The 27854-nt window shown below is 32.7% G+C and overlaps 2 protein-coding genes across 2 annotated transcripts; both read right to left on the bottom strand.

The window, feature by feature from the left end:
- Positions 1-5751: 5751 nt before the first annotated feature.
- LOC7475722 (cytochrome c oxidase subunit 5b-2, mitochondrial) lies at positions 5752-9725 on the bottom strand. The gene is made up of 6 exons (XM_002304126.4): positions 9417-9725; positions 8978-9063; positions 8617-8667; positions 6924-6990; positions 6714-6793; positions 5752-6083 (listed from the first exon to the last, which is right to left on the bottom strand). Exons 1-6 carry the CDS (start codon positions 9556-9558, stop codon positions 6018-6020), a joined length of 492 nt encoding a protein of 163 aa, XP_002304162.1. The 5' UTR covers positions 9559-9725; the 3' UTR covers positions 5752-6017.
- Positions 9726-14496: 4771 nt separating this feature from the next.
- LOC7475723 ((6-4)DNA photolyase) lies at positions 14497-20720 on the bottom strand. The gene is made up of 13 exons (XM_024597205.2): positions 20119-20720; positions 18904-18984; positions 18596-18775; positions 18458-18526; positions 17327-17413; positions 17072-17170; positions 16909-16992; positions 16436-16522; positions 16247-16318; positions 16059-16172; positions 15487-15574; positions 15304-15399; positions 14497-14942 (listed from the first exon to the last, which is right to left on the bottom strand). The coding sequence occupies exons 1-13, from the start codon at positions 20548-20550 to the stop codon at positions 14755-14757; spliced, it is 1677 nt and encodes a 558-aa protein (XP_024452973.1). The 5' UTR covers positions 20551-20720; the 3' UTR covers positions 14497-14754.
- Positions 20721-27854: the final 7134 nt, after the last annotated feature.

The raw sequence follows: 27854 nt of genomic DNA, 5'->3' as shown, positions 1-27854 counted from the left end.
TAAGTGCAAGAAATGTTAAAAAAAAATTATCACGCTAAGTTTGAACATATTAAATTGATTATCTAATTAAATAATATATCAAATATAATATCATTTATTAAATTATAATTACTCTTTGTTAAACTTAAAGTAAAAGAAAAAAAAACAATCATGAATGGGATAACAAAAAGATGGTATGTTAGTGTGTGTGTGTGTGTGTAAGGCATGGTCTTATTCAAAAACAGGTTTAAAAATTATTTTATTTAAATGAATTTGGAGAAATATAATAATTTAGGGCATTAAGAAAGAGCCTATAAATGTGGGCAATATTGGCTTGTAAGGCAGGCCAAAAACACGGGTAATGTGGGCCTGCTATGCTAATGATTTTCTCGAAAAGAAACAAAAAAAATAGCAATCAAATAAAATTAAAAAAAAAATATGAAGGGTTGTACATAAAAAGCACTTTCTAATATATATATATATATATATATATATATATATATATAAAAGGTTGTGTAAGAAAATTTAAAAGTTCAATGGTATCTAATAAGAAATTTTCAAATTATTTTTAACCAATCTACTTTAATGGACCTAAGTGTAAAATGTATGTAAAAAAAACAAAACAGGTCAGGTATATGACCTTGTGTGCCTGAATGATTAGAAATATGTTTGGCTTGTGCATCATGCCTTTTTGTGTTTTTATATTAGCGGGCAAATAACATGTTGTCCTTTTTTAATTTTTTTTTAAAAAACACAAATATTGCATCATCTATTGGCCTAGATTTTGGTGACCAAAGGGTCACTGAAACGTCATGGTTAGGATATTTTGTATTCAAAAACTTATTTTTCAATATTTGTTTTACCCAAAAAATATTTAAAAAAATAAAGTAAAACACCTTAGAAACTTTAATAAACTCGTATATGGACTTAAATAACTCAAAAATCGATCAAAAAACTCAGAATTCCAAAAACTTCCTAACCCTAGATCTACCATCTCAAGAAAGGTGAAAGTCAAAGAACACCAAAGTGGAACTCTTCATATTAAATGAAATCAGTTAACACCAAGGTCAACCGTTTTCATGGTTGAAATCAATGACAATGATGATTTTCTCTCTCTTTAATTGGTATCTAGCAAGCATGTCTCTCCTCTCTCAAACCTTGGGATTGAAAATTAAAAAAAAATTAAAGTTTTGGATCAAAAGTGAGTTTTAAAAAACAAAAGGGACTGAAAATGCATCTAGTGGAAAGTAAGGATCAAAGTTAACTTTTCACCACAATTTTGAAAGTGCCTTCCAGTTTTCTTTTTTCTTTTTTTTATTTTAATCCTTTGTCTTCTGGTCTTTCTCATCCTTAACAAATTAGACCTAAAATGATCATCAATTTAACCACTTAAAACTCAAATTGCAGATAAAAAAAGTTTGATAATAAAAAAAAAAAAAAATCATGATTGAAATCCATAGTTATTTGTGAGTTAAGCGCATAGTAAAGACACTATTTTTTTAGTTTTTTATCTGACAAGCTACAATATTACTTTTTCTTTCTTTTTCTTTTTCTTTTCCATCTACATGTCCGAATAATGAAAACCTAACTTCCTACCACCACTCTTAATCAAATAAAACAAATTTAATTTCAAAAGCTTTTCTTTTATTTTTTATTCTCTCTTTAGTTTTTCCTTGTTATCTATCTCCAGCTGCATCTTTAGACTGCCGCCCAAAGCATAATTGTATCCCTTGCTTGCAACTCCTGGTAGAACTTCTAGGAATTGAATGAAGATGATTTTGCCTTTTTGCAGGGAAAGCTCGATGAATTGAACGAAGTTACGAAATAGAGCGAAAGGATTTAATTAAAGGAAGAAAGTGATTGATCAGGGAAGAATATAATGAAAGCTACGTATTGAAATCCTTCTCTGTGCATTTTTCTCTCAAAGGAGAACAGAAACTGACTTTTTTTCCTTTCTCATTGTTGGAAACAAGATATATCTTTTTATGGGAATTTTGAATCAATTCTTTTTTTATTCCCTTTCTCAATATTGTTCTACAAGATATCGGTTGCTTTATTTACCAGTACATGGAGAACTTGGTCTGTCATAGTTGAATATATACTCTATTAACGTTTTGTGCTTCATCTTCTTAATTCAACTAAGGCTCTATTCCAAATCCGTTGCAGTAAGCTTCATGGATTTTTATTCTCCTTTATGTTTTTCCTTAGGGTCGAACCTTGCATGAAACAATCTCGGATATTAAAACCCTTTATTTCTTCAGCCCATATCCTATAAACCTACATGGCCCCTTGCTCCAACTTGAAAACTCACTCTGTCTCTTCGGTATTAGTGTCCATTATCTAGGAAACATGGGGATTATGGCTCTGTCGATCCCAAAATGATGTGAAGTAATGCCAGTTTTGCAGATGGCTAGATGCCTTGATCTGTAAGGAAAAACTTTCCATGCCATGAACTTCTAGCTATGTTCTTCCTTGTTTTAGAAATCCCTCGTAGTTATGGGATATGTAAACAGGAGTCTCTTACCATGACTTGTGTGCTCAAGTTCATTTTAACAACACCTTTGATAGCTTGAATCAAGGCTAAGACCGCAGCACGCAAATGGGTTGAAGACAATGTCCTCCGCTACTACCCTGAAACCATGACCTTGGTATTGTCAGTATTTATAATCGTACCTGCTGTGAGTTTTGAATAGATGGATTCTCTTATCCCCAGAGAATGCAAGACTTTCCATTTCTATTAGGTTTGTGTTGATGAGAATTATAAAATTGGGGTTGATTTACAAAGTGTTTGATGAAATATCAAGTTTTAGTTTAATAGAAAAGTTGTAATATTAATATTACAATGTCTTTTTAGTTATTAAATAAAAAATAATAGCAATTTTGTAAATAATCCAATATTTTTTGTTGATTTTTTTTTAGATGATGTTAAGTATTAGTATAAGTTCAAGATATCATTTTTAAAATTATATTTTTATTGATTTTTTTAAATTAAAGTATTTGAACTAAATTACAGGATGTTGTTAAGATAGTTTTTTCTATTATAAAAGTAAATCTAAAAAAAATATTAATTTTATTTTGTTCCTTAACTATAAATCCTACCCTTGTGGCTCACCTCAACCCTTCATTAATCTGGTTGTTTCAAGGTAATAAATTCTTTGAACAATTGTAAAGACTCATCCTACATCCTCCTTATGCATTCACTTCTTGAATATTACACAAAAAAAACACCCTAATGAATAATTTACTGTGCACTTAAACACAAATTACTATACACCATAATAATGTAATTATCATTTTGCTCTTCCAACGAAAAACAAAACAATAGTCTTGATGTTTAGGGTAAAATGATCTTTTTATAATAATCCATTAGTTATTACTAAATTGATTTGAGACTATTCGGTTTTTTTTTCTTTTAAATGCATAGTATAATGAGTATATTTCTCTAAAAAGCAAAAAAAAATTATAAGGTTGCACAAAAGACAATTCGATTTTTTTTTCATTTTAAAGTACATTATAAAGATTATATTACCCTTCAAAACAAAAAACAAATATGATAAACTTACATCTAATGGTTTTTTTATCTTTTTTATATTTGTTTTTTTGTAATAAATAAGTTGACCGAAGGTGATTTGGTCTTTTGATTAATATAAATATTATCAAAACAAAAATATTGACACGTGCAAGGCACGCGTCAGCTAGTGGGCGACTCTTATGCCCTTCGAGCGATGCATGCGGCATCATCCCTCATCCAAACACAGCCTTCCAGGGCGATATTGGAAGCGCATTGCCGTCATCTTTCATTTGGTGTCGCGCATGTGCATAGTGGCGTGGTGATTTGGCTTCAATTGACTTTTTTCTACTCCCTCATTTTTGTCTCTTCTTCCCTCTGTCAAAATATAAATGTTATTTTTTTTTAATTTGGTCATCTTTCTTTTTATTGCTATTTATTTTGTTTTATACCTTTTTTTTATTGAATTTTTTCTTTAATTTTGCCCCTCATCATTTGGTTTCATTTAGTTTTATATCAAATTTGGTCCTCATTCTTTTAATTGTTGTTTGTCTTTTTTCATCCTTTTCCTAATTATTTTTTAATTTCATCCTTGAGCGTTGATTTGAAATTATTTTTATATCAAATTTATTTTAATTGTTATTTCTTTTGTTTTGCTGTTTTTCCGTTTCATCCCTTAGCATTTTGCTGATTTGGAATGTTGCTTCGATATTTGTTAGGGTTTGCCTTTTATGGGGTTAGTCTCGAGCTCAAGATCAGGTCACGAGTTTTAGTGGTTAGCACGAGTTGATTTTGATTTTTTATATATATTTTTTTTAAAATTGATTTTTTTTTAATTTAATCCTTTAGTATTTTATTTATTAGGAATTGGTTTTCATGTTTTTTTTCAGTTTTCTTTCTATAAGATTATCCAAATCATGTGCTCATGGTCACGGGGTTGGTGAGTTAACCCGAGTTAACTCTGTTTTTTTCATTGCTTTTTTTAATTAATTTTTTCTTTCAATTTTAGGTTATTTAATAATTAAGTTTCATAATTTTATTCAGTTTTCTTTTGAAAGGATTATCCCAATATCACAATTAGGTCACAAATTTAGCATGCTAACCTGGATAGCCTCAAGTTGGGTTTTTTCACCTTTTTTATGTTGTCAACTTTTTTGTTAATTTATTTATTATCATTGTATTTTTTAAAAATAAAATTAGTCAAGTTTATTAATACAATTTAATCAATAATTTATTTTTTTAAAATGCTTGGGTTATCTTAACATTTTTTTTTATATATTAAAAGAAGTTTAGGTTGGTTAGTGGGTAGCGCAAGCCCACAATTTAGTTAACACTACATATTCAAATTTACAGGATCAAGGGGGCGAGAAAGAATGTCCTTGGACCGCTAGCTGGGTCTAGTGTTTGCGATTTTCTAGTCATTTAGTTGATAAACTCATTTACCATTATCCCAACACTAAACCACACAGATTTACCCCGGATCTCTTGAACATACATTTAAAAAAGCATTCAAGTGATACACCCTTTCATCAAAATAGGAGTCAATTGTAAGGTTCTAAAAATAATAATAATAATAATAATAACAATAATAATAATAAAAGGGTGGTAAATTTTAGCCATGGAAAAGAACACAGAAGCTGAAAATGCTGGCATTCTCTGCAACTTGGACAAATATGCATCCAGCCATGTAGCCATAATTTATTTTTATCTATTGACCTCATCTCCTCGAACTCTACGTCCTGTTAACCATTCAGATTGACACCCATCGACCCATACATTACCATGCTGCAGATGCTCACCACCATTAGTATTAGTTTGTGTTGTTGACTTTTAACTGCAAGTTCAGATGATAATCACAGTTTTAATCAAAATCATTTAAATTGATGAAATAGTATGCACTGATGCAATGGAGCTGACATGGTTGCACCGATTCTCTTCTGTGACAGCTTTCCACATAAAACAACCACAAAGACTGGAGAGGGTAGAATTGAAAAGGCCATGTTCCCCACATCAGCATCCAATATTTATTCAATTATCAGGAAAAAAATTGCCGAGTCATCGAATTTTATTACTATCTGTGAAAGATAACTCCGAAGCTCGTATCAGATTATCATCGTGCCATAATCATACCATTGAATACTGATGACACGGATGCAGCAAGAAGGGCACCGCAGAACTCCAACATCCTGAAAATGGCTGAGTCCGCTGTAAGAGATTCTATGGCTCCCTTGAAACTACATCAAGAAGTTCCATGAAACCCGAAAGAATGTAAGTTTAGCTATGGATTATTTGGCAAATGCATTTAAAGAACCTAACAAAATCCTGAGTTCCAGTGGCCTCTCTGTCTACATAACCACAAGAGGAGATCCATTCCAATTGTTGCCAAAGCAACAGCCACAACAATAAAGGACCAATCAAATACAAAAAAAGACATAATAAAGCTTTTGAACTTCGAAGCTGCACTTGTATACTTGAAATTGTCTCATCATATTCTCATATTTTATTCCAACAGCAAAATTGAAAGCTGCAACTAGTGATGATGATCATCATCATCGCCATGTCCATCGGGTGGTCCTCCAGGGCCCACAACTTCAAGCTGTCAAACACCAACAAGAGTCAGCAAAATTTAGCAATACTCCAACTTAAATTGTTGTTATAGACGTGCAGCCAGAGACAATTCAGTTTAAAAAAGTTCACTTAGTCTATTCATTCAGAATTACATGTATCTAGGCAGAAAATATATTATTTGGTTACACGTTCTGCAGATTGAACTACCCCAAGTCATGAGAGGTATGATATGCAGTGCATTGTGATCCAAATATCAAATCCAAACCAAGTCTATAGACATCACTTTTTAATTGAACACTACAACTCTGGACTGAATAAAGCTTGTGAAGCCTTCAATGTTTACCCTACACTTAACTTTGATTTTAATTCAGATATTTATGCTCAAAATTGATCAAACAGATCACAAATATGCATTTCTAGTAAAATAAATTGTCATCTAAAACGTAATAGGCATCCCATGGCATGATGAGGTAAAATCATCTACAGAAAGAACTGATTGGTCAACCATACTGGTTATAAACAGGTGCATGTGAATATGCATACACAACTAGATTCAAAGGACAAATATATGCATAGATCTTCACATTCAAGTTAGGCTCAGTACACTGCAGAAGGCCCTACAAATTGCTAGTGATTTCAATTCAAACCTTCCACTTACCGCAAAGTGCTGTGTGCACACTGGGCATTCATGAGGCTTGCCTTTCTCCAGCCAAAACCACACAACATCATGTTCATCCTCTGCAACTCAAAAAATTAAGCAAAATTCTTTTTTTCAATATACAGGAATAAAGTACTTCTGCTTAATTCGATGAAGATGCTATCATCAGCTCAAACAAAAAAAGGAGAAATAAGAATGATAAATGCCCACCTCCTTCACCTCCAGGGCATCCAACTATTCTCTTGTCATAGTAGGACTTGATAACAGAAGGCTCTTCCTACAAGGGGAAAAAAATTATATATACAGATTATATATACGGCCAAAATTATCATAGTTCTGCACAATGGAATATGACAGAAGGCATAATACAGACAATAATAATAACAAGTCGTCAACAATGAATAGTTGACAATTCAAGAGTCCATTATAGACAATCATACACACATAAACTATACCTTCAAAGGATGGGGAAGCATTTATAATAGTGGAAAATTCAAAGGGCTTAGGGCACCTATTTAAAGTTTGCTGACACTGAACTACCAGCCAATTAAAATGGCAGTTTAGCAAAGTTGTGCACACAAATAAAATCACAAAAGAAAAGGACTGATCCATCTGAAAGAATCTATATAAATAAACATAATTTATACAGACGTGATATGTAAAATTAGAGGAGAAGAATGCAATGCCACTTGTCTATAAAAGGAAACTATCTTCCTTGATAACAGTTGGGTGCAGGTTGCACCAACAAATGACCCAAATAATCTGAACCAGCCCAGACTACCCCAATGAACTGAACCAACCCAGACTACCTCAATGAACTGAACCAACCCAGACAACCTCAATGAACTGAACCAAACCAGACTACCATAAGCCATTAGATTTTTATTGTTAACCTTCCAAGAACAGAAATGGATGTGAATAAAGGTTATTAAAGCCCACTCATTCACAGATTAACTCAGAACAGAAATAAAAGAGATGGAATCAGTTGAGGATTTAGGGTCCTAGAGCTATAAACATGGGGTGGTAGTTTCAGATATAAGGAATAGAAATAGTCTTGAAATTTATACCATCAGCACCTCCACTGTCAAAGCTGCCATCTCTACCACAAAACATCTTCCATGCCGCCACTCCAAAGAAGCAGCCACCGCTAACAATTAATTAATTATTATTGTTTAATCTGATTCTCATATCAAGTCTGTATAACATAGTAATTGTCTTCATTCCCATTAAATTCGCTATTTTTTCATTTCTGATTTTTTTATTTTTCATTATTGATTACTGAGCATCTCCTTGCATACATGACAGTTTGATTTAAATAATACTGTAAAATTTACAAATCTACTTCTAAAGCAATATTAAGTGCCTCGGCCCTTGGCACAATCTCAGAGACCTCAACACAGGAACCATGTTAATCATTATAATAAGCAAAAGGGCAGCCTCTAGAAGAGAAAAAGGAGATTATTCCATCTTCTGGTTTAAACAGAAGTCCATTTCATCTTTACCTTACCAAAATCATATAAGGACCAACTCATGAAGTCAACCAACTTTTACAAGAAACCTTACACTACCACTGTCACATTTAACCTAATGAAACAAAACTGTTAGAAATCAAATCCAAGCAACTCAAATTTACTTTTTTTCCTCGTGCCAAATCTGTATCCTAACATGTAAATGCTGTCAGACTTATGAACACCTTTTCATATTTTTTTTCAAAACAACATATAATATGGCGTGAACCATTGTTGCCATACAAACATAAATCATTACAACCATGTTCCATTAACACAAATGAACAGCAGAAATAATAATATAAAAAAGAACACATAGAGAATGACCTCGCCTATTAAAAACACAATACTTAAGAGAAACAACATGTTGAAGTGGCAAAGTGCAAAGCACTAACCTTTGTGCCAAAAGGGCCTTCAGGAAAGTCTATATCAAGAAGTTTCTTTCCCTGAACAGCAAAAAAACAATTGAAATAAGAACAATCTCTTCCACATAATATAATAAAACCCAACAGATAAAACAGACTTGGTTTATGACTATTAAAAAAAAAAAAAGCCATGCATTAGCAAAGGTTACAATAAATACAAGTGATAGCGCACTCAGCTCCATTTAACTTCCCATTTCATGCAAATCAAAATCAAAAACCAAAAAAATTTGATAACACAACAGTTCATTTTCTTGTTGTTTTTCAACATAATTGGAAACGCCATTCCCATTTCCCTTTCTCACTTTCCAAAAACAGGAGGGGAAAAAAGCACCTCAAGCTCAGCTTCAAGCTCCTCCCGCTCATGCCCAGTAGCAATAGGCATTACATCCTCAACCCTCTTCTTTACTGCACCATCCACTACAAAACCAAAGAATTCTTCATCATTAATTATTTAATTTCAATTTCATACACACCATAAATGATGCAAATATTATAAAATTCAGCATTTAACAGCAGCAGCATCATTTATCACAAATCTCCATCCAATTGCAGCCACCGAAATTAAATTACAAAATTATAGAAACTCATAGATTTTAAACAAATCTCATCTCCATAACACATACCTAAATAAAACGAGAAACGAGTCAAATACTAACTACAAAAACCACACAAAAAATACAATCGGGAAGTCATAAACGGTGTCGTAAGTGTGTGTAGGTTAAGATCTGAGAGGAGACAACAGTACACTAGACAAAGTCGAGAGAGAGGACCTGAAGCGGCGCTGAGATAGCGATTGAAGACAGAAGCGGAAGGAGATCGGTTAAGGAGCAGGAATTGAGTGGATCGGACGGAGGCGGAGGCGGAGGCGGTGGCTAGGGTTTTGAGGTGTGAAGAGGCTAGTCTTCTCCACATTGTTTCTTTATGATGTAATAATATTAACGTGTTCTCGTTTTGATCTGAGGTCACACCCTCCCTCCCTGTTGGTAACCAATCTACTTCTTTGCTTTTTATTTTCGACCAGTCAGAGAAAATGGTTGGATGAAAGACAGATTGTAAAATGGGGTCCGGGTGGCTATGGGGTTCGTTCAGTTTGCGAGAACTGAGGAGGCGTGTGTGGAGTGTGTGGTTTCACTTTGCACGTGTCACTGTTTCCCCACGTGTGTGACTTTTTTTTTTACTTTTCAAAATTTCCAAATACATGCGTGTGTGAAAGAGATTTTTTTTATTATTATTATTAATTTTACTCTTTTTTTTTTTTTTTTGGTATGATTTATGCAAGTAATGGAAGTAGTAAAGTTGCGTTGATGTCGAAAAGATTGAAAAGGAGTTTGGGATTGCTACTTTTGGTTTTCATGAAAGAGATGGTACTGTTTAAAAATTCTTCATTTTAATTCCTAGAGTTTAAGTATAAGGATTAGTTCAAACTAGATATGTTGTATGCTTTTCTCCGCGGTATGAATGATTTTTTTGTAACATAAAAAAAATACTCGAGTATTTTAAATAAATAAAAAAATTCATCCAATTATATGATAGAAAAACAACAACAATAAATGAATTTAATTTTAAAATAAAAAGTGATAAGGATAACCAGAAGAAAAAAAAGCTCTTTGTCAAGAGGGAAAAAATCACAAAGTTGAATTCCAAGATAATTCAATGTTAAAAGATGAAATTGAAGAAAAAATAAAGCATCTCGAGTCAACCCAATGATACGAATCAGCGAGCATCATTAAATAATCCATTAGAGGTACTAATTAAGCCTATTACAAGGTCTAAAACTAAAAGGATCCAAGATAAATTATACTAGACCATCGTGTATTGTTTAGGTCATATCTGAAGTTATCTGTTGAATTTTGTGACAATTTTGGTTGAGGGTAAAAACTAGACATATAAAGCTTTACATATATATTTAGTAAGTTCAGTAACTCATCCAGATAAGAGAGACCGGCGTGTTTGAAGTTGGGCTTGAAATCTGCCAGCAAACAATCTTTATTATGCGAGGATTCCTTATGTAACAACAATCCTTCTTCTACAATGAAAGATTTTGGCAACTTTGATAGCATTAAAAATTCTATTTTTTTTCAAGTACAACTTAGGAGTTTTGTTTTTCATGGAATCCTTAATTTTCAAGGATACCAAGCTGGTTGCTCGCAAATTGGATAATTAGAGACGGTGTTAGACTTATTTTTTTTAATGCGTAGTTTTACACTAGAAAGCATAACTTTCAATCCGATTGTTAGATTAGACTGTTTCCATGAAATTTCAAAGGTCTTGGTTTTATACAATTAAAATTTCATGGCGATCGAACTTTGGAAAGACCTTGCGATAAAGTTCATAAGCTACTATGCAAAAATTGCATTATTTTTCTAATTGGTGTAATATTCTTTTTCCTACTTCATTTATAACCCTTTTGTTATTTTTCCAGCATTTAATAAGATATTTTTATCTAGTATAAATATGATTATTTAGCTAATAATTAGGTTTTATTTTTAGATTGGTATTTATTATTGTTGTTGCATATTATGTGCTTATGTGTAAGAGGATTCTCATACTTTTAGTTCTTTATTGAACTATCTTGACTTATCAAATAATAACTATCTTTGTGGCGTTTTTAAAAGAATCAAGTTTTAAAAAGAAGAACAAAAAAAAAGATATAAAAAAACAACCTAAAAAATAGTCGAGTTAACTAGTCAAACCTAATATTCAGATCATGAGATTGAGATAACTAATTGAAAGGAAACCGAAGAAGATCATGAGGTCTATTTTTCAAAACAAACAACAACGAATGATGAAATTAAAAAAAAAAAGATGTCAACTTGTGTTAATTTTTCAAACATGTGACCCAAATCACTAAATCGAAAGCACCATATCTGAAAAAACTACAAAGTCTAATTTTCAATCATTCAAATGTTAAATGATAAAATTGAAACAAAAAATCAATTATACAAAAGAATCAAAAACAAAAAAATAGCATTTATGAGAATGAGGACCAAATATGAAATAAAAAAATAAATGAGATAACAAGTTAGAAATTTAAATTGAAGAGGGAAATTAAAAATCAAAATCAGATTCACAAAAGAATCCAAAACAAAATATCATAATAAAAAAATGAGGATTAGATTTGAAAAAAAAATAACAAATCACAATTATAGATCCAATGATGAAATTGAGATTTAACAAAAGAGCCAAGAACAAAAAAAAATTAAGGACTAAAGTTAAAATATCAGTAAATGAGATGACAACTCTGAAATTTTGAATGACAAATGCAAATTTAAGGAAAGGAGAGACAAAAGAAGAAAAGAAAAAAAAGAAGAGGTCGTTAACGACATGCAATTGCCTAAAACACTGCACATGTCACCCCATGTAGAATAAAGTATCGTGATGTCTCGAAAGTCATCGTGAAAGCCGATGTTTGGCCATCGGATAGTGCCTCACGCTCCGCTCAAAGGGACGTGTTCCCATATGCCAACCTTTTTTTAACTATATTTAAAATTTATTAAAATACTAAATTTCTCACTAATCAAGTCAATTATATATATAAAACAGATGAAAATATGAAAACGTCCTTGGACTAGTTAAAAAAAGTTTGCTTTAAAGGGTAATATGATCGATTTACTAGCTTTGAAAATGGAAAAAAAAAACTAAAAAGAACCTTGAAGGTAGCAAAATGAATTTTATATTTAAGGATAATTCAGTTATTTTATTGTCTGAAAAAAATGACCTATTTGCCCTGATTTGTTTGTTAATGACAAATGAATCCTGGTTAAAAAAATCATATTACCCCATAGTAAATTCAATAATTTTGTTTAAAAATGACAAAAAGGTAATTTCATTGTTTTAACCCATAGTGATCGATGTCGTAGACTACAATGATTTACTCATGTCTTTTTTTTTAATTTTAATTATTTGAAGAAAAGTGATTAATATAAAGTTTTGGGTGGTGTTATTTCTATTACACTAGTTGTTAATCCTATTACATTATATTCAAATATTTACAAGTAGTAAAATATCTAATAAAATATAATAAAGTCAAGATGAATAAAAAATTAAGTGGAATTAACTATTTTTGGTATGGAAACGCCATTTTAGTTGTAAGATTTGTTTTTCCCTAAAGGAAGCAAATCACAAACTTTGGTCTTGGTGGACCCAAATTAAATGGCCTATAGTATTTGACCCATCAAGAAAATGAATTCAATTTTATTTTTTTAAAGTTCAAAGTAAACCTAATCAGGTTGTTTGAAATCTTTAAAATTAAATTTAATTTCAAGAGTTAAATTAATTTTTGTGTTTGGAATATTTTTAAGGATATTGATATAAATTCTAAATAGAATTTAATTGCTAAAAAATGACTAAAAATAAATAAGAAGAGGCACCCTTTTATTTGCTATCATAGTTCTCCTTGAAATTAACATTAAAAATAATATTTTAAAAATACTTAGGAACACTATAAAAATTATGGAGCCATTGGAGTGTTGGTAAGCTACAGGAGCAAGTGAACCATCCATTCTTGCCCCACTATTATTTAGAGTCCATGCAATCCAATTATATGACGAACAATTATTTGACTCGTGTTGTCGCAGATTATATATATTTTTCTTTAAAAAAACTATAGGTATGAAGGTTATTTTTTTGTAAAAAAAATTAAAGTATAAATTAAAAAGTTCATATAAGCATCTAATTAAATAAACCTGTAATCATTTATGTAAATAAACTAATGAAAAAATTGTTAATAATAGCTAAAAGAAAATCTGAAAAAATTGAAAGATGAATATAGACTTAAATATTTAATATTGTAATACGAGTTATTTACTCGATTGTGTTTAATAAATTTATTTATGAAAATCAATCTATAACATAAATCGACACACATATAAAACTATTCAATAAAATAAAAGGAAATTTATTTATGAAAGTTGCACATATTAAAAATATTATAAAAAATAAATGTTTTAATTTTTAAAATAAGTTTAATCTATATAAAATTTATTAAAATTATAGACGAATTACACTAATCTCATAAAAAAATTAAACACAGTTAATATAATAAAAAATATTGTTATTTCAAAAAGGTAAATAAGCCAAAGAAATCACAAAGAAAATATATTAATCAAAACATAAATGCATAAAATGTTTAAAAAACATATAAAAAAATAGAAATTTAAAAAAAAAAAGAGAGAGAAAGAAAGTAATGAGGCCAGATGTTATAGGCCTGGTAAGCAAAGTCTAGCGTCTAGTCCCCAAAAAAAAACTTGCGCACGAGTCAGTAAGTTCAGGCCAGGTCCGTAAGCTTTTTTTTAAATTAATGAGATAAATGACGATTTGTTCGCCCTACCAAAAAAAAAAAAAATGTTACCCAAACTACTTAAAAACAAATTCTAAGCAATGGTGTTTTCTTTAACGTAAAAAGTCCAAACATGTTGTGGGGAACTCTTCAAAAATATCATTATATCCGACCAAGTAAGTAAATCTAGAAAACTTCCCGACTTTATTGCTTGCCTGCTTCAATTCATCGTGTAGGAGCTGCTATAATATTGCCGAGTTGACATGACTAGACCAATAGCAACCCATTCAATTTATAAAATATAGATTGACTTTACGAGAAAAAAAAAAAAAAGATGGCATCTTTTCTTGTTTTAATATTAAGGTGGAGATATATTGGATAATTCCTTGGTTAACGTGGGTTAATTATCAAATGCACAACCCGCATGATCGCGAAAAAAAAAAAAAACTTACTGGTTGGCTTTTATTGGGCTTGGGTTGATGAAATCTAAGCCTAAATTAAAGAGTTAGCTTGGCCAGCGTGACCCACGTCTTGAGCATGGTGATACCCTAGATCAGTTCTAATAACCAGGCTAAAACAACCGTTATTAATTGATACACAATTTAGAAAAGCACTTCCCTTCAAGAAAGCTGAATCAAACTAAGCTGCTCGAGCAGCTTGAACATTTAAAATTTTCCTACGGCCATAGTATGTTCTCGCCAAGAGCTTACGTCCAAATTTCTTTGCCTCATGCCTACTGGTCAGCCTGAATCAATAAAATCCAAATTTTACTTTAAGTATATCCAACACATCCTCTTCCTCTTTCCCTGAGATGTTTTGCAGAAAGCTTCTCAGGTCAGGTGACCAACTTTTTGTCTTTGCCTTCTAATTTTTGGCTCTTGGTCTTCATCTTGCTCCAATTTTCTCCTTAGATTATCTAAATCTTCTTGGCTCAGCTGGCCATTCAATTTTTTGTTTAATGCATAAGCTTCTGCCAACTTCCTCTTGCACTCTTTGCTTGCAGAATCATGATACACCACTGAAACAAGCATGAGGGTGAAAATAAGTATAACTCCCAACTGCATGCAAATGCATGGCAAATCAACTGCAAAACAAAATTATTGGGAAAATAGGTAAACAGGAGGCAGACGCTAGTAACACATGGACTCCTAGTTTGGCATTTGGCAGGCGAGTGGCAAATTCAAAATGAACTGTGCTCCGACAGAGTGCAGCACTTTTTTTGTACCAATGGCACATAGTAATGGTTATAGCATGGCTTCTAAGGCATTATTGCTGCGAGTGAATAAATCAACTCACTACAAATCCCTTGGAAAAAACGACCGGATCCAGATAATGGTGTATAACTAAGGATAAGGCACAATAAATGGTAGACAACAGACCTGGTTTTGGATAATCTCTTCCTATTATGCACTTTGCTTTTCTTTGAATGCCCGGTGGAGCTGTCCATGGCTCATAGATGTACTCCTTTGGCATATCTGAGCATTTGTATAATTATAAAATGCATATAACAATTTACACTCAGCCAAAAGAAATAAAATGGCATGATAGGAACTCCAGATTACCTTTCAATACAGGGAGAAAATGTCTTATATAATCACCATTTGGGTCATACTTCTTCCCAAATGATATTGGTGAGTAGATACGGTTATACTGTCAGCAGAAAATCCATTAAAAATTTTAGAAAGCTAGAGCACAACAAATTGTGAAACAGAGCAGTAATGTTTTGAAGGGGAAAAAGGAAACGAGCATCGAAGCTCAATTCAGGCAAACGCAGGCAGCAGATAAGGGATCGGGAAACAAATCAACCAGTATTTCCTACTAGATATAAGGAATCTTATGTGCTTTTCGGTTTATTTCACCATGTAATATTATCTGTTCAAACCTTTAGAATGTTTCCAGAAAAAAATGCTGAAATTATATGATTCAAAATTATCAAATGAGACAATCATTCCCCTTTATAATTCTTTGATAGTTTTTGAACTGATTTTTTTCTGAAAGACCACTGAACATGAGTCTCACATGCAGTCAGAGTGCTGAAGGTCCCATGCTATCTTGGAGTTTTGGAATGATGCAAGTCCCTACCAACCAATTAGTGACGGTATCATCAAAACTTGTTTATACTGCTTCTGCATACCTGGTAAAAAAAGGATGAGCACGATAGCCATAGCCAATTTCCATTATTTATTGCCCAATCTGAATCAATCAGAAGTCTCTCAAAAACATCACGACCTCTTTCCCAGTGAAGAAACTATAAGCAGTAATGATTCAGGTCAGTAACAGAGGAGATTAAGAAAAAGAGAGGAGGATATATTGGTAATATACCAGATCCCCACGAGTGAGAAAACATGCAACAGAATGCCGTGCTAGATGGTGCATCCAACCCCACTTGCGGAGCTACAAGAATGACACATATTTAACTTCCAGTGAGTTTGCTAGAAACTGGATCAGCACACTTGTTTTGGAATACAAATTGAAAAACTGAACAATTAGTAGTTTTGCAACAAATCTAACCTGGACCATGATGGCATCAATCCAAGGGTATCCTGTTCTAGCTTCCCTCCAAGCTGCTAGCAATTCATCATCATCATTCCATGGTATCTATAATTCCACATAGGTATTAAGTCATGGCCTTGTAATAGAGAGGAAACCCATGCAAGCAGAAATTAAAATGAAGACAGCAGATAGTATTTCCTGGTTTGATTTTCAAATATATAAGAAGATAAAGGAATCGCTAAGCACCAGCCCTCATTTAAAAAAAAAACACCCAACCGTAAGAAAGTTCCAAATAACCAAAACTACATTTATAGAGGGTCTTCTCAGAGCAAAATTTTTAATAATGCTATGGCATGAACCAGACATCAGGGATCTGCAGCCCTTTTTGAAGAAAAAGGAACCAGCTCCTTTCAAATTGCAATAAACAAAACAAGGAAAAAAAAAACTAATAGAAGAGATATCCATAAGCATATATGATGACTGGTGCTTACCTGCTTGCATAGTTTATTGCCCTCCATCCGATCAAAATTGGGAGTGCCAAAAGCCACAGTGTAGAAAAAATCTCTCCATAACAACTGCCAGAATTTGAATCTAAATTCAAGTGTAGCAGCATGTGCAACAAGCATTACAGATGATTGATGGAGTTGAACTGACCTGGCCTGCAAGAGATACAGGTGGTGACGTGTGCTTCTGGACGTTTTTATAGACATCTTGAAGGCACTGATAGAAATACCTGGAAGAGAGACAGCCGAACTGCCTAGGAGATTAAAACAATGGCAACGAAAATGAAGAATGATGAAGGGCTTGTTGATAATTTGAGAGTTTTAGTTAGAATTTTCTAGCTGCATGTTACAACTCTTGTGACAAGTAAAACAAATTTAATGACCGACAAAGTAATCGGCTGCTCACCTTTAAGTAAGGTGATAACACAGTTGTTGCAGGTTTTACAAACGCAGAAGGATTGCCCTTGGGTTTCTCAAAATTTGCTACCCACTCCTGCAATACCAAGAAAAGGTGAGCAACATAAATGCTACACCTAGATGCTACAAGACAGAAATTGAGGAACACTATGGTTACGAATTCAAGAAAAACATGTGACTGCTGTTGATGGGATTTCAGTAAAACCAGATAAAATTTCATAACCTGAAAAGGGGCAAACTTCCTAGTTTTGTACAAGCAAGGTGTTCATGTGATCTTGTGAAAACTACAGGAGGAACATTTAAATAGGAGAGTGAGTGGGTTCTAATGGGTATGAGGGAACGCTATATGCATGAAGTGACCAGTAGATTGAGGAACAATGAATATAGATTCAATGTTGTTTGCAGGATTGAATTTAAGAACATGAATCCATCAATTCAGAAATGCATTGAAATATGCCTTCATTGGATTGTAAAAGCTTGTTGCAAGAAGGTAAAAAGAGTACAGATGAATCTAGATATGTAAAAAAGAATTGTTGTTCGAGAGAGAGAGGTTACAGAGTAGAAATCAGAAGATTACAATACGCAAAATGGATAACTTCTTCCATTTCGTTAACAAAGCACGTGCCAAACTGACTGCCTGACTTTCCCTCCCATTTCACCCGTGCACTAACCAACTAGCCTAACAGATATTCCCTCCAAAACTAACCAACAATTGATCAACCAACAACAGCTAACTGACTGCCACGAGTCACTCCCCAGAGCAACAAGAGAGCTTCTCCAGAAACATCGCCATAAAACTCTCTCCACTTGCATGAATATAACATTAGCTGATAACCATAATTAATCTCAACTAGAGCAAACCACAGTCCCATATTAGTTGGGATTGGCTAAGAGTATAACCAGACTCTTAAACATTAATAAAACTTCAAGAAAACAAACATTGAACATGTAAGAACAAACTCAGGTTGTTGCATTATAAAACCTTACATGAATTATTGGATCGCAAAAACCACGGGGAAAAAATGAAACTCATAAACTAAATAAAAGCGTGAATGACTTCGTCTTCTAATTATCAGCTAGTCAAGAAAGCAAAAACTTCATGGGTGCTACTACAATGTACCTTATCACTGATTGATTCTTTCAACCTCTTCAGTGCTTCTGATTCGCCTCCTCTGAAAGGAATCCATTCCTTCAAACAAATTTTTATTTATCAGAAGTCCAAAAATGGAACTATCTTGGAGCAGTGATAAATTCATACCTGTTCAATGTCTCCATAACCAAGGTCTTTGATAGTTGGAACTTCTGAAATCTCACAGCTTCCAACATCTCCGACTGGAGGAAGTGAGGAAATAGAGGTTAAAAGTGGGGATGATGCCCATGAAGGTTGTCCAGCGAGCTTTAGAAATGATTGGTAAGTCAGTGGGGGCTTTCCTCCATTCTTTTTGGATATGAACCATTGCAACAGGAAAAAAGTAGCCAATATTAGTATGATAAAACAAATAAAACAGCTGCACATCAGTAAAAGAAATTATGTCAACCAACATGACAATACCACTTCTAACCTACCCTTTGTATGATATCTGCTGGATTGAAAAGTGTATGACTGACAGGAGAAAAAACTTCAATCCCTGCTGCAGAGGCATATTCCTGTAAGAACATAGATGATTCAACCCTCCTATCAGCAGGGATAGGCTATTCAGGCACATACTTACAAGAACTATTTAGCACTCCCTATACATGTACTTCGTATTCAATGTTCACACTTCAAACAACATTCATTCATAGAGCCGACAATGGGTTTAATTCAGGTTGGGCCTTACTCAGGTGGAGGAAATCGACCTTAGAACTTGAAATTTTGAAATAATAAAGGAACACTAAAAACCATTAAGATTCTAGAATTAAAACAATGAAAAGAGAACTCTTAAAACTGTCAATGATACCCAATGCATAAGTGGCAAACTACCAAATATTTAATTTCAGTATGAACAGATCCTAATGTTTTTCTTTTTTCTTTCTCGGGTGCATGAAAAGAGTGTAGAATTTCGTTGAGAAATGCAATTTGTAATGTGCTAAGAAACATTCGATGGCGATGATTTTAACAGCATTAAGAACGTAGATATAGAGAGAATACAGTATAGTGCTTTAACTTCAATGTCTAAATCTTGAAAAAATGGACCAGTGTCATGCTCCGTTCCTCTTGGCTTTTCTATGAATGTTTGCAAGATGGCTTCTCAAGCTACTGATGTGTCAGCAAGTTGATGGTGGTGCAGGACAGCAAATGAATATCATGCACCGCCTGAACGTAACTGCCTCATGATAAATGGTACAACACCATTTTTCTTGTACTAACCATGATATATATATTATCATATCAGCGTTACTGAACGGTGCAAGCGAAATGTTACTGTCCATTTTGGCAACCACCCTCCGACGAGGGGCGGAGCTAAGATTCAACAATAAGGGGCAAATAAAGAATTGCAAGAAATGCGGGGGGCAAACATCTAAAAAGAGAGGATAAATTTAAAATGATAAAATTAAAATTGAAGAGGGCTAAAATGAATATTTTGAAAATTTCAGGAGGCAACTGCCCCCCTTCTCCCCCCTATGTAGCTCCACCCCTGCTTCGGGCCATACATGAAACTCACTTGTTTTGCACTGTAACCAACTTACTGATCTTGATCAACAGGTTAAAAAAACCATATCACCAAAACTCATGAGAAAAAAGAACTAATAATAACAATAAAATTAAATAAATAAAAGAAGAGAAAATAGTATTGTTACCTTAACTCTAATATCTAAAGCTTGATAATGTGGATCAGTGTCATACTCAAAGCAAAGCTTTTTCACACCCCATTCTTTCAAGCACCGAGTCAAAACCTGACCTGGCTCTCCTCTTAATATCAGCAGCCTCGAACCCAGCTTCTTGAGACTCGTGTCGAGATCTACTAAGCTCTCTAGCAGGAAACGGATCCGGTTCAGACCGGCGAGCCTTGACCCTGGAGAGAAGGCTTTTGGATCTGGCTCCATGTAATGCGGGTCAATCACAAAAACTGGATAAACAAAATCAGACCCTTTGGAAGCATATTCTAAGGCTGGGTTGTCGTGGATCCGAAGCCCTTTCCTGAACCATATGATGGAGCCCGACCCGGATGCAGCCATTAGAGGGTTCTTCAAGTGCTGGGCAGGTTTAGACAAACAAAGTGATAATTGCATTGCATTGCATCGCGAAAAAGTGAGGGGGGGGAGCTTTAAATTGAATTGGATGACGCTGACTGGCTAACGAGCTCTTGGGGTATAGGATAAGGAGGGTAGAGGTGGATTTTGTGGAGGAGAGGGCTAATCTGCACCATGCACACTGCGTATGGGGGGAAGTTATGGTGACCGGTGCATATAAGCTGACAACACTAGGAAGCTGTTGTTAGCGCAAAGTGATGACAACAGCATAGCTTACCTGGCGGTAGAGGTGAATTAATTAATTATAGTAGTTACGTGTTTGAATCACAGTAAAGATTATTTTTTAAATTATTTGTTTTTGAAAATATATTAAAATAATATATATTTTTATTTTTTAAAATTTATTTTTGATATTAATATATTAAAATAATTCAAAAAAAATATTAATTTGAAACTAAAAATTTTCAAATTTTCAAATTTTTTTTTTTTAAATTAATAAGCCCATCTCAAATTAATTGGGGGTTTTTTAATAGAAAATACTCATCTAAAAAAAACTATTAAATTAATAAGCTCTAGATGTATATCCAAAAGGGTATTTTTATAATATAAAACCTTTAACTACTTTCATCAATATAATTAATTATTTTTTTATATTTAAGAGCTAAAATTATCAAACTTTTAACCATTAAATTTAAAAACATAATGTAAATAAAATTAGATGAATTAGCTTCGACAAATGAAGTAAATTAGAGTGAGTTTTTATATTTAATAATTATCATGATTGCTAGCAGCTAATTATAACCTAGTCCCTTTAATTTAAAATAAAAAAGCTAAGTAATTAATTACTATGGGTACAAAAAACAATTAACTAGTCTTTTCTACTATAATTGACCATCCTTAATTTAGTAATTATTCTCCTAAGAAATGCCCTTTTGTCCTCTCTCAAAATACCTGCTGCCATTACGTGGACATGTTTTACAATTTTACACGCCATGCCATCCACCTCATATTATTTGACAACTGTTGTCAACCAATTGCTGAGCGGTTAATAAAGGCGCCACGTTCTGGTTTTAAAAGGCGGAGGCGAAAGGCGCGCTCTTTTCGTGGACAGTTTTTATCCAAGGAAACATAATGACTCGCCCCTCAGCCCCTTTATTATTATTATTATTATTATTATTATTTTTTTTTTATTATGACCATGAAGAAGTCATATTGGCCATCCTATTCTTCACTATATTATCTCGAAATCATTATAATTTTTATATTTTTATTTTATTCCTTATTATTTTTAAAATTCTATTCAAACTCTGTAATTTTTTTTAAAACTTCTTATAATAATGACTTGGTAGAGATTGCTTTCTTATCAAAACTTTCATATCAACCTGTATATCTATAGGTCTTTCCCCATCCTTCTGCCTAGAAGTCACAATTTGATCCCATATATTACATCATGATCAACAAATTTAATTGCAACAATTTTCACTTTTTTTTTTCTTAGAATAAACATGACAATGAAAAATCCAATCCACTTTCTTCTCCCCCTTCAAATAAGCTTTAAGATCGTTCCTACCTTGGAAACTAGAAATTTTTAGTTTACTAGAGTCCCCTTCTACACCCATAGCACCGCGATATCTAAAATCACCCATATCATCTTCTTGGTCTAACTGATCTGCCCTTCTAACCCTATGAAACCTCTTATTCCTAGGCTGTCGAATCTAATTCCTATAGCCTTAAGACACTACATCATTATCCCCATCACCTATCACATTAAAATCAACGTCAACAATCGGCCTAATATGCCTCTCATGCCTCCTAGCATGATTTCCATCCTGATCAACCTTATAATATTCCCTATTAGCACCACACATTTCCATCTTTCATGCATTCTACCTATCACCAAATTAAACCTCTCCATTATTTGTGTTACACCTTGAATCTAAAGTTGTAGTTGATTTGTCTTCATCTGAGGTGATTTTTCTTGCTTTTTCCTTAGCTATCGCGAATCTGTAAAATTTTGTTAGTGGTATAAAAAACAATTTATGTTTCCTCATTCACTCTCTCACGTGTTTACTCTCCTCTCGTGTTTCATATAAAGGCTTCAATTATAAGTAAATTCAATGCTAGAAGTCTATATTGATGGCGTTCGCATAGATAATATCAAGACGAGGCGAAGATATGACATAAATAGAGTTTACGGTATGAAAACATTGATGTGAACCGAATTTGGACCCTAGACCAAATGATGTCTAGTTGAGCAAAAAACTTATATTTGGTATGTTTCCAACCCAAATAAACATAATATCAATTTTGATACAATTATGATAACGTTTAATATACTGACGCGAAAGAAATAAGTAACAACCTTTTTTATCCAAATCTAGAACCCTAAGAAATTGATACCCGAATGAGTTGAAAATTTAAAATTGATGTATTCCCACCCCCAAATAACTAGAATATAAAATACAAGTCAATTCTGAGGTGTTTTGATAAGCTGACGCGAAACAAATGTAATCGGACTAAATTTAACCAAACTAACATTTTTGGCGTGAATAATGAAAATAAACAAGGAATCACACCAAAAAGAAAATAAATATGACCAAAACTGACCCTTAGGATTCTGACAAAAAACAAAGATACAAAGACAAAGATGAAATTGACACTAAGAAATCAGGGGTATAACCTGATTTTAAAGCCTAGCTTTGATACCAATTGATGTGGACCTTTTGATTACATGATCAAACAATTCCCAAATAAGATGATGCTTTTCTAAGAAAACCGAAAATCAGGTTTGAGAAACTTGGCCTAGAGTTAACCTGTAACTAAAAACCAGAGGTATTGAAATTTATGAATTGATGCCACAAGATCATTTATACCTTGATAAGTCAAGTTTTCTTCTTTGGCACAGTAAAGAACACGTTTGCTTCAAGCAAAACATAATAATATTATTCATCTGAAGGTTTTTGAAATTCACAGCAAGGAAAACATTATATATTTCTAAGATAATTAACCCTAATAGACCCATATTGGGTTGCAAACCATTGGGCTTTTAGCTAATATAAGCCTAATGCATAAAACATACCTAAAACACTTCATTTGGGCCAAAACAAACCTTAGAACTTAAAAACCTAAACTAAAATATTATGGTTAAAATAATACTTAAAATAACATAAAAACTAAGTAAAATATTCAGAATAATACAAGGAAATAATCAATCCCCAAAATCATCCCTAGCTTGATTAACTTTCTTGCTTATGAATAATGTATGCTTGGCGACTCTTTTAGAACTCTTTCCATGCTTGGAACATACTACGTTGAATACTCGATCTTATTCCCTTGTTTGGTCGAATTAATGCTCTTAAAAATAGGGATGAGAGTTGCTAAATTCTTCCATTTTAAAAGCCTTCCACAATCTCCCTTTAAAGTAGGAAATCTTGTAAGAGAAAGAAAAGAAAACAATAAGGAAAGTCCTCCAAATTTGCCCGCCTCTTGTTTTCCTTGCAAGGAAATGAATCCTTACTTGTAATGGACAAATAAATAGAGGAATTTACTTTCACATGTTGTCGCCCTTTGGTTTTCATTAGGGGTGATAAAAAAAAACCGATAAACCGATTATACTGGGAAACCGAAAAAAAATTAACCGAAAAAACTGAACCGAAAAAAATCGATTAAACCGATTAGAATATTTAGAAAAATTCCAGTTTGGTTTGGTTTTGGTTTTGTAAGGCAGAAACCGGTTAACCCAAACCGAACCGAACCGGTTCAAAAAAATGTACTATAAATAGAAAAAATAATCCCCCCCTCCCAGTAACCCTAGCTACCAGCAGTCCCCTCTCGTCTCTTTTTCTCCCTCTCCCTCTCCCTAGACTTAGAAACACAGAGTGACAGAGATCCAAAACAACCAACCAATCAACATATGCATCTTGTCAACATTCTCTTATTGTCATTTTTTCCAGCCCTTTCTACAGCAAAACCATAATGATTAATGACCTTGTTGAGTTTTTATTCTGGTTTTTTCTATAGCAGATTGTTGTTGTTGGTGATGGGGGCACAAGTATTTGCATCTGTTTTGGTTAAATCTATCGTGAGTTTTTATGATTTTTAATATTTTTGATTTTTTTTTATCTGGGTTCTGTGTTTCCTGTTGATTTTTAGTGTTGTTTGGGTTTGGGTTTTGATATTTTTTATATAAAAAAAACATGGGTTTTGTTTTTCATCCTCTAGGTATTTTTTTTAAATGCAGAGAAGATAAGATTTATATGTATAAGAAGATTTGAGGTTTTGATTTTAAAAAATCAGGTTTGGATTTTTGTCATTTGGGTATTTGAAAAATATAGGAAAAACCATGTTTATTTTGCAAGAAATTTAGGGTTTTGATTTATAGAGAGTTTTGGATTTGGGATGTTGATTTTATTTTTATTTTTTAATTGAAATCAATGGTGTTGATTTTTGGCTTTGGTTGTTTGCACAATGCAGGGAAAACAACATTTGTGAAAAGGCATCTTACTGGCGAGTTCGAGAAGAAATATGAGCGTATAGGTTTTCTTGGTTTTTTGAAATCAAGAACCGGACCGGACCGAAACCAGTCGGTTTGACTCGGTTTCGGTTTTTTTTCAAAAAAACCAGTTTAGTTGTTTTTTTATAGGTAAAAATCGAACCGAACCGAAAATGATCATCCCTAGTTTTCATGTTAGATATGGAATCCTTGTTTGATATGAAGACACAATAATTCCCTCTTCAATTTAGCATTGTAACCGCCCATCATGAACCTAAACTTAGCTAAGAATTTTTACAAATCCTTGTAGTAAAATGACCACAACACTCTAATTAATCCTAACCATTTTTGGACCTCATATAGCCTAAGCATATGCACATTTATAAGAACCACATCATATTTGGTCCAAACTAACTCGTTCATAATTAGGTCGAACCCACCAATACCAACAAACCCAATCTAGCCAAATAGTCGAACCCACCAATACCACCAAACCCAATTTCATACGTGGCTGAATGAAATACAAGCTAAAACCTAAGGGAAAACCCTCACTTGCTGAATGGTTTTCCCCTCAAACCCTAGCTCCCAACTAAATCCTTATCATGAGTAACCCAAGTCCAAACCATAGGTTGAACTGCATTATATCCAGTGCTTTAATTTTCAATATTTTTAGGAATTCATTGTCAAATGTTTACAACTCTTTGATTAACATTGATTTTGAGAAATTTTTATTCCTTAGTTTCTTAATTATTATTATTTTTACTTTTTGAAGTTTAACTTTATGTCATCCATGTTCTCCCTTTATCAAATGATCAAGCAGTAAACTAGATTTGCTTGATGTTGTGCTATTGAGACCTGGTATGTTAGATCATTTTTTTCTGTAATTTTCCTTCTTGACGGGAGAGATTGGATATCCTAGCAGTTCTTTCTAGAAAGGTGAGTAACACTGCTTATTTGCAACCTTTTTGTTACAGATAAGAGAAAACCGTGTTAATAGAAAAAATAATTACCAAAGCTTGATGAAATTTGTAACTTATTCTGATGTGTTAAATATTTGTTCCTTAATTTCTTACCCCTTTCTAATTTATAATGAATTCTATAAACTTTATCTTAGCTCCTAGATTTGTGTCATTTTTTTTGTTTACATGTTATATTTCATTTTAGTCAATTTCATCTAATTTGGCGTGTAAATGGGTCAATTTACCCCGATTAAAAGTGCTCGTTAGACATAGTCAACTTTTGATTGAGAAGCTCCCATGTTTTTGTTTATTATCATTTAATGAACTATATATTTAAGAAACTAATTTAATAAAAAAAATGAATTAAAAGAAGAAAATAGATTTGTGAGTTCTAAAGATTTTCCAATTTAAGTTTGTGTGTGTTCTTTCTTTCAAAATAAAAATTTTACACTACTTTTAATATACACAACTTTATGTTTCAACATTATATAATGATAATCCCCCCATCCCTTTTTCAATTCAATTCCAATGCTAAAACTAATTTTTGAAATACAATTACAATCATCCGCCGTAATAAATTTTTTTAACTCAAATCTGTCTATTATTGCCACTACCATGATTGATCCATAATCTAATCTCCCCTGATAATAAATTGTGAAGAAGTTCTTTCAATTTCAAAATTAATGTTGTTTAGATAAGCTTTTCAACAAACTCAAATAGTATAGCTTATGAAATGATGAGAGGATAAAGAGAAACTAGAGAAGAGCTGAATTATACAAGTTCATGGTAAAGAGTAGACCAAAATCCTACAACAAAATCACTACAATGATCTAGTACAACCATTTGAAAAAACTGTATCGATGAGAACCCCAGTTGTGGAAGAAAATGTTAAGTTTAAAGTAGTGGAGTGAAGATGGAGTTGTTGGTTAGGTTTGTGGGGAAGATGTTAAAGTGGTACAATGGCTAAAGAGGCTTTAAGTGTTTAGTATTCAAGATCTTGTACCTAACAACAGTAGTGGTGCTGCTATCTTAAAGGTTGGTAATTTTAAAAGTGGTTAGAGAATCCTGAATTTACATATAATGATGAAAAGAATTTAAAGGGTAAGTGATGCGAGTCTCGTGATCATGTGGTCATGTAACTCACAACAAGATTGACAATGAATCCTAAAAAGCAAAAACAGGTTGATAGGAGTGTGATACAATAAAAAAAAATTCTAAGGCACCAACCCTATTGGAATAAGTACCCTTACCTTATGGATACTAATTTGCAAACGAGAAGTATAAGAAAGACGTCACGAAGCCAATTAATCTTTGATAATTCAATTTAGTTTGTTAGAAAACCAAATAATATGATAATCTCTCTAACACAAGCTAAATAAACTCGACAACAATAGTGTTATCAAGTTGGAATATTTTGTCTTTACAAAGAGTATTTATACTCTTGAAAATCAAAATCCTAATGGATCTACCTTTATGGGCTAAATCAACTCATTTATAAAACTGAACCAAAACCTATACTAATAAACTTGAAAGTATATACCAAAACAAGTCTTAGGCTATAACTGAAAACTAATTATTAATTAAGCTCAAACGAGTCTTGGGCCTTAGCTAATTAATCAATCCTAGAAGCATAAATTAAGAATGAAAAATTAAGTGTAAAAATTCTCTCTAAACTGACAAAACTTAAAGAGAACTAAAAGAAATAAAAGATAATTGGAACTAAAGTATTTATAAAGCCCTTAGTCGCCACACATATCCTAGGAAAAAAAGGAGAAGTTGTTGCCACCTGTGTTTCTTTTTTAGACTTGGAGAACTAATTATAGAATTTAATTAATTCCTTTGTTGGAAGGAAAAGCCCTTTAGTATTTTGTTCTATTTGGTATTTATATCAA

Source organism: Populus trichocarpa, chromosome 3 (assembly GCF_000002775.5).
Source record: "Populus trichocarpa isolate Nisqually-1 chromosome 3, P.trichocarpa_v4.1, whole genome shotgun sequence".
NCBI lineage: Eukaryota > Viridiplantae > Streptophyta > Magnoliopsida > Malpighiales > Salicaceae > Populus > Populus trichocarpa.
The sequence above is the reverse complement of the archived record's forward strand: the minus strand, read 5'-3'. Positions and strand labels throughout refer to the sequence as shown.